The 13,782-nt window shown below is 38.7% G+C and overlaps 1 protein-coding gene across 3 annotated transcripts; it reads left to right on the top strand.

The window, feature by feature from the left end:
* Positions 1 to 1,418: 1,418 nt before the first annotated feature.
* znf513 (zinc finger protein 513) lies at positions 1,419 to 13,269 on the top strand. Of its 3 annotated transcripts, XM_023347734.1 has the most exons (5): positions 1,527 to 1,616; positions 4,535 to 4,644; positions 6,206 to 6,337; positions 9,771 to 10,568; positions 11,312 to 13,269. In XM_023347734.1, exons 2-5 carry the CDS (start codon positions 4,605 to 4,607, stop codon positions 12,259 to 12,261), a joined length of 1,920 nt encoding a protein of 639 aa, XP_023203502.1. In that variant the 5' UTR covers positions 1,527 to 1,616; positions 4,535 to 4,604; the 3' UTR covers positions 12,262 to 13,269. The 3 variants fall into 3 exon arrangements, with proteins under 3 accessions (XP_014324708.1, XP_023203503.1, XP_023203502.1); XM_014469222.2 differs by lacking the exon at positions 4,535 to 4,644 and having other exon boundaries at positions 1,419 to 1,616; XM_023347735.1 differs by lacking the exons at positions 4,535 to 4,644; positions 6,206 to 6,337 and having other exon boundaries at positions 1,419 to 1,616.
* The last annotated feature ends 513 nt before the right edge of the window (positions 13,270 to 13,782 follow it).

Below are 13,782 nucleotides of genomic sequence, written 5' to 3'. Positions count from 1 at the left end.
TAACATTAATTGCATAACTTAAGTCATTGATATGCTGCTCTTTAATAGGTTTAAATATAATTAAATCCATAATGTGTTTATATTTTTGAGGTTTGCATACCCGATGTGTGCTATATATTATATCATTCACATAATCCCCTAGCCTCATTTGACCAAAATATTAACATTAGTTAACAGATGTTGAGAGAAAGCCGTCGGAAATGTTTTTAGAATCGGAAAGAAAATGTTGATGCACAATAGTCAAGATTCATCCCGCCAGGAAAATCAAAACATCCGGTTTGAATCACAAACCTTCAAAATAAAAGACGTAACCATAGTGAACAGAGCAAATGTGAGAACGAATCTCTTGCCAGGTAAGATCAAAATCAAACTTTTTGAGCTACAAGCTATGTGTTAAAGAGAAAGTAAGATATGGACGAGAAAAGTGAAAATTAATGAGAAAATGGGTGGAGTTGCATATTGTATAGTTACCAGTATACCAGACTATCCTTATTCTATTGGCCATTCTATTTGGCTATAGCCAAATGACTGAGGTAAAAGCATAATCATGTTAGAATGACCTAGACAAAGTGCAGACTGAAGTCCAATTAGACTAATTAGTTCAATGTTTCTATACAACCTGGTCCTTGTTTTACAAATAAAGTGTACAAATATTAGATTCCAATTGTGTAAAGTTGGTAGGGATTTTTCAAGACAAGAACATTGAGTGTTGTAATTGCAGTTAAAAGTAGTTTTCTAAAGGTTTTGACTCGGGGAGGATGAATACCATGTTCTACAAATGTCCAGTAGTAGAATATTTTAAAAATCACATATTTTACACATATTCTACATTAAACACATCACCCCCAAAGTGAAACATTGTGGTGGCTGCATCATGCCGTATAGGAACACATGCAAATATGAATAATATTGCTAATTGTAATGAGAAAATATAAAAAGGTTTGAGGCAAATGAATGCACATAAGATAAGATAAGATAGAGATAAGATACATCTTTATTGTCATTGTCACAAGAACAACGAAATTTAAATAAAATGCACTAAATTTGAAGATGGATGATTTGGATTAAGGGTGTTAACCTAAAATAGTAATTTTTGTACCTTCTACTAATATAAAAAATAAGAGGGTAAATCTATTAGTATAAGTCATTAGTCCAGACAAAAATTTCATAATTCTACTTACATACATTTAAGGACAGAAGGATAAACAAAAAAATATATATCACAGGTAAATTTTGGGCAAATTAGAATAATAGTTTTCTACCATTTCCCCCAAATATACCGAGGAAAATCACCACCAAAGCAATTAAACAGCATCTAAAATACAAAGTACCACAAAGTTTGAGTGTTGAGTATAAGAAAGCCGACTTGTTTTTATTCTGAAAGGCAAAACCCGGAAGTACTGTAGTAGTTGTTGTTACCGTTGGCTTACAGGCGAGTCAGAAAATCAATTAAGTTATGAAAAATACCATTAATTGCCTTTCTTTGTCACCGCAGCCCATGAAAAAATGGCGGATCTACAGATGTCGGGTGTTTGAGGAAATATTCTTCTCGTCTAATGAACAATTTACCGCAGATAAAATCCTTTCCCCTCGACTGGAATATTTACGGTATCTAGGTAAGTTAGCTTGATGGCTAACCAGTGAAGTTGACATTGGCTATTCGGCTAACTATGTTTTTCTGCTGCTGAAATATTCACTAAAGATGGTTCTTGTTACTCATTACTGCACAATAACGAGGACACTTTTAATTTTAGCTTCTCATTGGACTGCTTAACAGCGGACACTGAAACGTTGCTGACATTTTTTTCATGTTTACATTGTGCAATTGTGTCCTGCAGTAAATAAAGGCATTTCAGCTTTGTTTTACCGCCTGGCACATGATTTGTTCATGCTGTGTTACAATTCCAGAGCGAATCTGTTAGCCATTTTTGCTGTAGCATCTTAATGGCTTTTGTTTACGCTCTGCACATGCTCCACATGGAAATGAGAATGCGCCCTGCAGTGGTTTATACCCTTTTTTCAGCTGTTATGTTTCAGCTTTGTTCATTGTAACGTGGTAACATAAACTACGGGGGGGGGAAAAAACTACTCTGACATTAAATTGCCTTCCCAAATCAAGACTAAATTGCACTAATCGTAGACTCTTGAGACCAGGCAAGAAAGACCATGATGTTTATTGTTCTCGACATACACTTGTATATATTGATATATCTTTAAATCAAAATTGTTCCGGTGAGGTCATTCTTATGGCTAGAAATATCACTGTGTTTACGTTTTGTAAACAGAACTAGAATGTCAATTTTATTTAGTGAAGTTTATAAATTACTGGTCCTAAGATAAAAAAAATAAATCTTTTTTCTCAGGTTCCAATGTAAATGAAAATCTATCCCTCCATTAAAGGGCAATTTGGAATTACCAATTACTGTTACAGATTACAGATTATAGAGGCAACTGTTGTACTGGGTGTAGTGTGAGCAAAATGGACTTAAAAGTATCTTGTGGTTTTTTTAAAGCATTTATTATAAATAAGAATGAAAAAAGTAGTTCTTTGCAATAGCTTGTATGGCTGGGACAAGAACAAAAATCAACAATCAGGTACATCAGGACACCAAATAAATTTAGTAGTGCAGTTTATTTGTTCACCACATATAACACTGTAGACTGTATTTAATTATAGTTTTAAATATATAGTTTTATTCCTGCTCCCATTGAGTGAAGAGTGTAATATATATAATATTGTGTATATAATTTTTTTTTTCAGTAGTTTTTTCTATTAGGTCAGGAAACCTTACAGACTTTATTGTTGTTCCCTTAAATATCATGATGAACTGTGTGATAGTTCCTCATTCCTGCCTGGTGGAAGCTAATCGTCTTCCCTGATCTGAAGTATTACGCAGGTTTTCTTCCAGACTCACAGTGTGTTCAATTCCATATATCTTCAAATCAGCTTTGCTCCCCTCCATCCCCCAAACCTCCACTCCTACTGAAGATATTTATGTCCACAGCATGATGTTGCTCCCACCGTATCTCACAGTGAGGGATGTTGTGCTCATGGTTGTATGCAGTGTGAGTTTTCTTCAGCACATACTGCTTTGCATGCTGGCCACATCAGCAAAGAGGTTTTCTGACCAGAAAACTTCCTTCTAGATTGTTGCAAAATTTAACCAGGACCTCATATGTCTTACTTCAAACAATGACTTTCATCTTGATACTTTTCCACAAAAGGGTGGAAAAGTGGCCAGATTTGTGGAGTGCATGAAAGTCCTGCAGACAGCTCCTCTCTGACTTGAGCTGAAGATCTCTGCAGCTCCTCCAGAGACACCATGGGCCTCTTGTCAGATTAATGCTCTCCTTCCCCCCAGTTTGATTAGACTGCTACGTCTTGGTAGATTTGCAGTTGTGCCATTTTTTTTTTTCATTTTAGAATAATGGTTTGAACTCTGTGAGATGTTAAATGCTTTGTATATTGCTGTATACATTGACCCTGCTTTAAACTTCTCCACTACTTTCTGCTTGACCTGTCTGGTGTGTGTCTTGGTCTTCATGACGCTGCTTGTTCACTAAAATTATCAAGCAAACATTGGAGGCCTTCAAAAAATAGTTTATACTAAGAATAAATTATACATAGTTGGACTTAGTTGGAAGTAATTAAGTGACTTCTAAAGGCATTTTTATTTGTACAGAAAAAAAAAACTGTGAAAGTTGTTAAGTTATGCACCATTACGTGTTGGTCTATCCCTTTTGAATAAACCATAGTTTGTTGTAGCAAGACAACATGTGAAAAGGTTAGGGGGTACGGATACTTATTCAAAGCACTGTACATACAGTACAGCCCATTCAGTTTTGAGACATGAGATGGCTTTTGTTTGTGTAGCTCTGGGTAATAATGTGTGCGGTGTGCAGCCATTATGATCTGTTTTTTGGGGAGGGGGGGTTAAATTGAACTCACCACATCGGAAGAATCTGGCTCGTTTTGGAGGATTTAAAAAAAGTTGTTTGGAAATTTTTAAGTTCTGGACACAGTTTTTTCCACATTTCACTCAAATTGTTACTCCCTAAAGGAGAATTCCCTACTGTAACGAGGGTAGTTCACTCGTTTATCAGGATAATGTGCCCACTAGGGCTACACAGTATGTCACAAACTTATTGTTATTGCAGTGTTAATGTACATCTCAGGCATATTGTGAAGAATCGTCTGGACTGTAATAATCGTTAGCTAATTATGTAAGTACCATGCCTTCCTGCTCGCCATGACTGTAGCATAATTGAGAGCATTTGATCATGCAGAATAAAAAGTCCAAGTTTACTTGTGAGTGGCTTGACCTTCAAAGCCTATTTAAGACATTGAATAGGCCTTTAAATTGTTAAGATTTCAGTCCAGTTAAGCATCTGTCATTTATAGAAGCTGCTGCAAATGTGTGGGTGCCTGATAGGACCGCAGACCTTAAGAGAGGAGCTCGGATGTTAGGTGCATGCGCACAATGATATGGCTGATTGGGGAATTAGATACTTTCAAAATATTTTATCCGAACAGATGACAATGAGCTGATGGTTGTGGAAGTCTGGAAGAAGACGCTGGACAGAAGAGAGAGGCTGACCGGAAGATGCCAAGAAAAAAACAGCAGAATCCACAGCCAGTCAAGTGTAGGTGCTCTATGGATCTTCTTAAAGTTGACTGTTATTGTTGTTTTTACATAAGTCATAAACAACAGAACCATCATTTGAAACAGTTTCTGTTCTCGATCCATGTCTTCACATCAAATTGACTCGAAGATCAGCTGTTCAGTTATAACTGGGCTGTTCTCAAACTTATTTAAAAACGACTTCAGAAAGGATTTTAGAAGATGTAAGGTTTTGCTCTTTTTGTTTTGTGCTGTATCATTTTTGTAGTTTGATGTGAAATTAAAATATGACTACATTATTGATCTGTATTTTGAAGATGTACCCGATGTATTTGATGCATTCTTCATAAACTCAATATGCCCCTGACATATTGAGTTTTTTTTTTTAGATTAAGGACTTTTGTGTATTGTTCATACTCTTTGCACTGCGTTTTTAGTATTAGGAGAGGACTTGGTATTTCTGTACATGATTTAGTAAAGTAAAAACAATATAATCCAAACTCCCTGGTCGCCTCTTGTGCTCTCTTTTCTTCAGTTCACCCAAAAGTTTGACGTCGGATTTAGTTCAGGGAACTTACTTTTTATGTCCGGTGAACCGTTTGTGTTTAGTTTGGGGAGTTTTCTGGATCATTATCTTGGTGAAAGGTCCATTGAAAACTGGTTTTTGATTTCCTGGCAGAGACAAACGCACGCCAACGCTCTCAGGACCTTTCGAAAAGAAATCGGCCTAGAAGGGAAAGTATATTCTTTTAGCCCCACCTATGGATCTGTTTTACCCTTCAAACTGTTGCCCTTGGAAATTTGATATGTTTACCTGGCTTTAGTTGTTTTGATAAATCTCATAGTCTGTAATCCCTCAACAGGTTCAGTTACGTTTTTCAGTTGCAAAAGTCTGTTAGTGTGAAGTCAGTCTTCCCAAAATCTGTAAAGTCTGAAAGTCATGTAGTGTGTCCCAAGCTTTAGTCTCATCTAAGTCTCAGTAGCATTTAGCAAATTACAAATATTTACATTTCGGATGGTAAAAATATGCTTTTTCTCCAAGAAGAGATGAGCAAGCTACTTGTAATTTCATGAAGCCATTTCCTGTCGTAAGAAGATTTAACACTCATCTGCCTTTCTTGAAAGCATCCTCTCTTCTCTTTCCTATTTTGAAGAGTGGCAAACAGAATTCAATGTATTATGTCACATTTAGACCCTTTGGGGGGGAAAGAAAGTCACAGATTACATTTCTCATCAACCTAAAAAAGTAAAAAGGGAACATTTCTTCAAAACTTTGCAATATTTACTAGTATTTTACAATATGTAGGTGCCAGTAATTTTGTTGACTCAAATTAGAGGTGTCGTTTTTATGGAAGAGTCGGTGTTAGATTATGAAACTGTAATAAAATCTTATAAAATTAAATTTTAAGATGTCATCTGGTGTAGTTACAATAAAAAAACAACATTCGGCCGCTGTTAACAGTTTTTGTTTACCTTAGTGTCTTTGGAGAAAACGCCAAAGACTTTATGTGGACTGTTTCAAATATATCGAATCATTAAATGTATGATTTATTTATTTATTTATTTATCGTTTCTGACCACAGTGGATGGTGAAGATGGTGTAGCTGCTGACGCTCCTGGAAACCTTCCCCTAGATACAGACTTCCTTCTAGAACAAGACCTTGTGTTTGGTGATGCAGATCACGACAGAATTCTAGGCTTGGAAAAGTTTGCAGGTTTGTGGGACTTTTATTTGTTTATTTATTTTCTTAGAAACTCAGTTTGTGTCTTTGTTTTTAAATTCACAAACTGGTGTAAAAAACAGTAAATCTGAGTCTGGTTTTATGTTGAATTTAAACATAAGTCCAGGGTTTCTATACTGTCTGGAATATGGTGAGTTTGAATTTATTATTTTTACGGTGTGGATAAGTATGTGAAAAAAAAAAAAAAACTACAGACAAATATTTGTATTTCCAGAATTCATCTTCTAATATTAAAACTCAATGTGTCTCTTGTCTAGAGGAAATCTGGTTTAGCTTAACACTTTCCATTGCAGTCATTTGGTGTTGAAGAAGTCTCCACCTCTTGTAAGTTTTTAGGTTGCTGCATTTTAGATTCCCAGTTACAAAAAATAATATTCAATGCCAGATAAGTCATAACAAACTTGAACGCGAGGTATGAAAATGATGAGCTAGGCTACAGCCTGCTAATGATGCTGAAGATGACTTCTGATTTAAAGCTAGTTTTTAAAATTATAACGGTCAAAATTAAACTGGATGCATTATATTTAGGGATAAAAGTTATTGATGAATGATGAGTTCATCTAAAGTTGACTGATAAACAATTGACTAATGATCAATTGATAGCTGCCATTTCTTAAAAAGTTTTCTTGTGTATGAAGAGAAAACTGTCTTCCCATAATAGAAAGGGCTACATTTTTCATATTGTGCTAAAAGGTGAATAAAAATAATGTTTTAATGATTTCTCAGCCTTTGGACATCTAATTAATTGCTATGTAATTAGAAGTTCCAGTAAAGGAGTATTTCAACGTTTACCGACATTTAGTAAGGAGATTATTACATCATATAATTTATTAATGTCAGGGGGAAAAATATTGTCAATATTGTTACTGTCATCTTTTGTGGTTTGAAACCCAGTTGTAAGAACAAAAGACAGCGGTTCACAGATTTCTTTCAAAGTCTTTCCACTTTTTGTCCTCTTGAACTCTGGATTCTATTTTGTCTCATCTCACAAGCTGAAAGGATTGACACACGACCAGAGTGTCTTTATTAATTCGCTAGTCACTTTGTTTTTTCTATTTGTTATGCTTTCCACCCACATCGTTGCAGTTTTTGGCGACGGTGTGTAACAGGCAGCACACATTTCGCTGCATGGTTGTTTGTCAGACTGAGTGAACTGAAAAACAAGAAAGCGAAAGAATGAGCTGAGACACGAACATTATATAAGGGTCATAAAGATGGAACCATTACCATCAAGGACATCGTCATAAGAAGGCATTTATTCATCATGTGCTGCCTCTGCTCCCGCTTCTCTACCTCCATTATGGTTTCCCCATCATCATCATCATCATCATCATCATCATCTTCTGCCCTCATCATCATCATCATCTTCTGCCCTCATCATCATCTGCCCTCATCATCATCATCATTATCATCATCATCAGAAGCAGCAGCCTCGCCATTGCAGTCATCATCATTATCATTAGGCCTGGTAATCATCCATGAGGGGTTTTCATGGGCCGGGATAAAAGGCCAGCTCCAGATCTCCCCTTCCTCACTTTGTGCTTCAGCATCTGGAGAGGAAGGTGGTCTCAGTCCTGCTCGTTCGGCCCTCGGGAGCTCGGCATGTCAAGGCATTGAATATTTTTTTACTCCACCATCTAGGAAAAATAGATTTTCTATCTTTCGGCTATTTCTTATTTCGGCTTTGTCTGTGAGTATCATTTCATTCACTAAAAGGATTTTATTGTGAAGTGAGGCTTTGTCTACCTGAAAGCTTTGTTCTTTTTTCTTTGCTACAAGTTATCACTTAAGGGACAATAAGGAAGTGAGTTTTTATGTCACAAAAATGTGATTACATTTACTTTTCCACCTCTTCTCTTTAATCTGTTTTTTAAAATCTGTTTTCTAAACTCAACATTGTCTGTGTAGTTGTGTGTGGCACAGCGCCACCCCTGTCCCGAATGCCTCCGCTGCTGTGCACTGAAGTTTGAAATGAATTCTGTGGTCAGGTTTTAATTTGAGAAACAGCTGAGCTTGTTTGAACAAGTACATAGGAATTATCATAGCTAAGTCTTAACATAGTTAAAATGACCTGAACATATTGAAAGCTCACCGTAATGTAGTGAAAAGGAAGAGCTGGCTCATTTCACTCTATGCATCCACAGTGTTTGGTTAATATATGCACCGTCTGATTACTAAGAGTATTCCTATTCATTAGATTTTTCCTAATTTTGTCATGTTAGAACCATAAATGCATGTATGTAATATACTGGGGCTTTAAATAATAGACCAACAAAAATAGTGCATAATTGTGAAGTGGAGAGAAAAAGAACACTTTTTAAAAATGATCTAAAATCATAAATCCGAAAAATTTGGTTTGCATTCTGTTTGCCCCCTTCACTCTGCTAGCCCTGTAGAAATTCAGCTCAAACAATTAATAAACAAGTAATCTATTTTTGGTATTAATTGAGCTTTTCAAGTTAGACAAATTCAAATTCAAAAACATTTCATCCCAAAGGGAAATTAAATCTCATAACTCATATCATCCAAGTTTGCTTAAAGAGTTGTTGTGGTAGAACTGCACACCCAGCTTTAGTAGAAGCAGCCGAAAAAAATTGGGATGTCACTGTTAATAATAGTTGTTGTTGAAAGAACAACTATTAACCTCCATTAACATTCCAGAGATATGGCCTTTATGGAAGAGAAGTAAGAAGTCAACAGAGGTTGTAAGAAATTAAGACGTAATCATCTTTATAGTTTTCCACTAGCCATACAGTAAAGTGGCAGAAAGTGTTCTTAGAAAAAATTTTAACTTTTACCATACACACAAAAGACCGTATGACTGGAAAATTGCCGTTTAGTGATGCTCTTCATTCAGTCTGATCAAGCCTGAGATGCATCCACAAGTGCAAAGCTGATGGGTGCATAACCAATAATTGTTTTAGTATTAGCCATGGGAAAAGGAATTTTATTTTTAGTGTATCAAAGCAAATTGATTAAAAACCATAAAAGATTAATATGTGTTGGTGAAAAAATGAAAACCCTTTTAGAATGTTGTGCTACCTTGTGTTGATCGATCACAGAAAATCTCAGTAAAAAAACAACAGAAGTTTATGGCTCAGTAGGAGAAATTCAAGGTGTATAAACACTACTTTATGATACCGTAGCTAGAATCATAACAAATGTGGTTTTGTACTGTCTGTTGAACTGGGAGCCACTTTTATGGAGCACTTATGCAAATGTTCCATAGAAAATACCTTCTTAATAAGGAATGTAAACTGAATCTAAAAAAGGCTTTAACTGCATTGTGTTTGTTCTTCAAACTTCATCTCATAATCATGTTTTTTTTTTAAGCTGTGCACATTTGTGAGAGTTATATTCACTATGTGGGCTTTTAGAATGAAATGCGTTTGTTTTTGTTTTACAGAAGTAGCTGCTGAGATCGGTTTCTCCGTTTGTCCTCTGGGTGATGAGGAGAGCTCTTCCTACAGCCAGCTCAGTATGGAAAGTGAAACGGACAACTCGCGCAGCACAGGTGACAACAGGAGGGAAAGCCAGAGCCGAGGGACTCAATCCGAGCCAACTTTTCCTCCCTACCTGTCCTGTAGGGGCTGCGGACAGCTCCGCGACGAACCTCTCGGCCCGGGCATGGACCTGGTTGGGCCTTACTGCCTTAGGTGTTGCAAAGCCTCCAGGGAGGCGAAAAGCTCAGACTTCTGCTCTCCTTTCGGGAGCGGCGGCGGGATTCGCTGTGGTTTGCAGATTCGTGCGGATTCCCAGCCTGATTGTGAGGGCTTGGGGAACGGGGTGGGTGACAAGGAAGAACTGTCCGCTGAGGACAGACTGCTCAAGCAGCACTCGTGCCACCTCTGTGGCTTCTCCTCTCGCTATGCCAACCACGTGAAGCGTCACATGAAGACGCACAATGGGGAGAAGCCCTTCAACTGCCCTCTGTGCACTTATGCCTCAGCCCAGCTGGTGAACCTGCAGAGACACTTGCGCATCCACACTGGGGAGAAACCCTACAAATGTGACACGTGCGCTTTTGCCTGCAGTTCCCTCGGAAACCTCAAGAGGCACCAGCGCATGCATGTGCCTAATTTGCCCCCGATGCATTCTGCAGTGGTGGGACAGGACGCCCCACCTCAACCTGTGTGTGGCCACAACAGCCTGAAGAGACCTGGGAGTGAGCAAAGACCCAATGAGGAAGTGTCTGGTGCTTCAGGTAAGACTTCCTGTAATTTTAACTACTGGACAACACAAAAAAATCAACTTAATTGAAGTTGGTTGTAACATGACTAATTAACTCTCTGTTTTTTGCAAGTTTGTTAAAACTGCTACCATATCATGTCAGCTTAACATAAACTATGAAAAAATCAAACTCCTATGGCTTCAACAAGTGGTCCTACTGCCATCTGTAGCAATACACCACTTGGTCAGAAGCAATCAATTGGAGCCAGAATGAAGGGTCTTAAGGCTGTCAATCAACCATGTGTACACGCTGCTTAATGTCCTGAAGGCACAAAAACAACTTAATGTTACAGGATGTTAAAGATTAATGTTTACTCGCTGTCATCAGCGGCATTCTCGCTAGCCTGAGCGTTAACAGCAGGCTCTGACGTGGGGGAGGATCTGTAGATCTCCTGGCTCTGATTGGCTGTTTCTAATTGGAACCGGTATATTTCTGTAAATGGACCACTGGGAGGAGCCAGAGAAGCTTGATTAAAAAATATATATATATTTATATATATATTTCATAGATTACCTTTCTCATGTTATTCTCTCAGTTTTAAAAATGTAGAAAGCTTTTTTTGTTTTTTAAATAAAAGTTAAATAATGCAACTTTAAAGGGATGTAAATGTTTTACAAGGCACTTTAAATCATATCTAGAACTGTCTTGAAATATATTTCCTATGACATAATAACTCACTTTGTAATTATTTATTTATTTATTTTTTTCCCCATAAGTCTCTGAGGTTGCAAGGCCAACCTCTAATCTGAGTTTGGGGGCCCAGAACAGTGACTACCTGTCGGTCTTTGACAACTTGAAGGGAGCATCTCCACCCCCTATCCCTGCCTCCAACCCAGCTCCTGGCCACCAGCCTCCCTCTCTGCTGGAGATGACCGCCAGCGGTAGCAGCAGGACTACTCGAGGGGCCGTGGCAGAAGGCCCGTCGCTCCCGACTCCACTTTTCCCTTTTACCTGCCGGCTATGCGGGGTCGTCTTGGAGGACGAGGACGGCTCTTCAGCCCAGATTTGTGCCAAGTGTACCCTTGAAATGCTGACCAAGGACTCCTCATCGTCTCCGAACAGCCCCGGTGAGCGCAGTGACAAAGTCTACACTTGTGCCGCCTGCCCCTTCCTCACCCACTACCCCAACCACTTGGCGCGCCACATGAAGACTCACAGCGGCGAGAAGCCGTACAAGTGCCCCCAGTGCGACTACGCCTCAGCGCACTTTGACAACCTCAAACGCCACCACAGGGTGCACACGGGAGAAAAGCCCTACAAGTGCCATCTGTGCGACTACGCCTGCGGAAACCTGGCCAACCTCAAGCGGCACCAGCGCGTCCACTCGGGCGCCAAGCCCTTCCAGTGCCCCGTGTGCAGCTACAGCTGCAACCAGAGCATGAACCTGAAGCGGCACATGCTGCGGCACACTGGCGAGAAGCCGTACAAGTGTCAGGAGTGCGGCTACACCACCGGCCACTGGGACAACTACAAAAGACACCAGAAAAAACATGGCGTGGCCACTGACGGCTGGGTGAAAGTTCCCATGATCGGCACCGACGTAGAGGAGGACAGGAGGAAAGTGATGGGAGGCGGCATTCAGACTCACAGAAAAGAAGTTGGAGCTGATATGCAGTACATGCCACGGGAGCCGGGAGCTGGCTGTACACTCAAGCTGCAAACTTAAGGTTGCATAAATTCTAACACAGCAAAACTAAGCTACCAGCAACTTGTTTTGATTGTTTTCACTGAGCCTTTTTATGGTTTTAACGTGCGTCTATCTCTCCGTGTCGCGTCAGATCTCTTCTATGGCTGCTAATTGTTCAGTAAGTGGAATCTGGCAGAGTTAGGAATTCATTTTTTACATTTTTTTGATGCCTTTTTGGGTTGAGTGTTTATTTTCTACAGTTTTTTTTTTCATGTCAAGATAAAAAAAAGGGAACTCTGCGGAAGTCCTCTGTCTCACTGTGTAATCAGATACTTATATTTTACCCTCACGCTACATGCATGTTGTCATTTGAACGATGACACGACCAAATATTGCCATCCTTGAGGAACTCCTTCCCTTATCTGCTCGAGCTGCCCTGACAAGTCATTAAAACATTTTTAATGCACAAGTTAGTTGTTTTGGTTCATTTTAAACGCAAATCAAATCAAATTGGTACCGAGTCTGGTTCTTTTCTTCTAAATGAAATTGTTACTCTTAAGTGTGACAATTTTGTACCGACCCAGAACCGGACAATTCAGCTTTTAAGCAGATGGGTTTTGGAGACGTCTTTGCTGTGCTTTTTGTTTGCTTTATTTCTGATTTTACTCAAGTTCAATCTCCGTTAGTGATATGCCTTCAGATTGCCGTATGTAATGCTATCAAAGTGCTATTTAATAGTACAGAAATTGTGTTTGTCTTTATGAATGTGCCAGTAATTTAAATGCTGCCCTCACTCAAATAGTCTACTTTTATTTACTTCATATTTTTTTCTTTTTGCCAAAATCTTCTACACTTTGTCTGTAAAAGGAAAGAAATGTGTTGATTAAGACTTAATTTAGCACCATAAATGCATGTTGAGCATGTTGATGGGCCGTCTTCTGCTTCATTGGTCTAGGTCAGGGGTGCCCAGAGTCGGTACTCAAGGGCCGGCATCCTGCATGCTTTAGTTCTCTCCCTGGTTTAAAGCACCTGGATCAAATAATGGCTCATTAGAAGGTCTAAGAACACTGACATGCTGAAAAGGTTGTTGGTGCTACCAGGGAGAGAACTAAAACGTGCAGGATGCCGGCCCTCGAGGACCGACTTTGGGCACCTCTGGTCTAGATTGATTGATTGATTGATTGATTGATAGATAGATAGATCTACTACAAGCAGTTTTTACACCGTGCTTATTGAAGCTCAATAATTCTGACATCTATAAAGCTCCGTGTTCCTCTGAGTATAACTAGATTAGCTCTTGACAAAATAAAGTTAAACTTGCTGTTCTGTTACTTTAGGTGCATATTTCAGATTCCAGCCTTTAGATTGTTGTAGCAGGGCGTTTCCTCGTATAGCAAAACGAATTGCTCAGTGTCGTTTATATCGATTTGTTTCGTTACTGCTGATCAAAAAGTGCCAACTTGAAACAAAAGCAATAAATTAAAGACTTAAAACGCGTATAGCTAATTGTGGAATTGATCAGCATTTGTTCACACAATACTCAGCGTACTTCTTGCATTC

Source organism: Xiphophorus maculatus, chromosome 15, assembly GCF_002775205.1.
Source record: "Xiphophorus maculatus strain JP 163 A chromosome 15, X_maculatus-5.0-male, whole genome shotgun sequence".
NCBI lineage: Eukaryota > Metazoa > Chordata > Actinopteri > Cyprinodontiformes > Poeciliidae > Xiphophorus > Xiphophorus maculatus.
This window is presented reverse-complemented; position numbering and strand designations above follow the sequence as displayed.

What these genes read in the sequence shown, in the direction of transcription:
- znf513 (XM_014469222.2), top strand. Translation starts at nt 1,457, where the DNA reads ATGAAAAATACCATTAATTGCCTTTCTTTGTCACCGCAGCCCATGAAA. An exon ending in GGAATATTTACGGTATCTAG is followed by an intron (nt 1,617 to 6,205) that starts GTAAGTTAGCTT and finishes TTCTGACCACAG; the next exon opens with TGGATGGTGAAGATGGTGTA. An exon ending in AGGCTTGGAAAAGTTTGCAG is followed by an intron (nt 6,338 to 9,770) that starts GTTTGTGGGACT and finishes TTTGTTTTACAG; the next exon opens with AAGTAGCTGCTGAGATCGGT.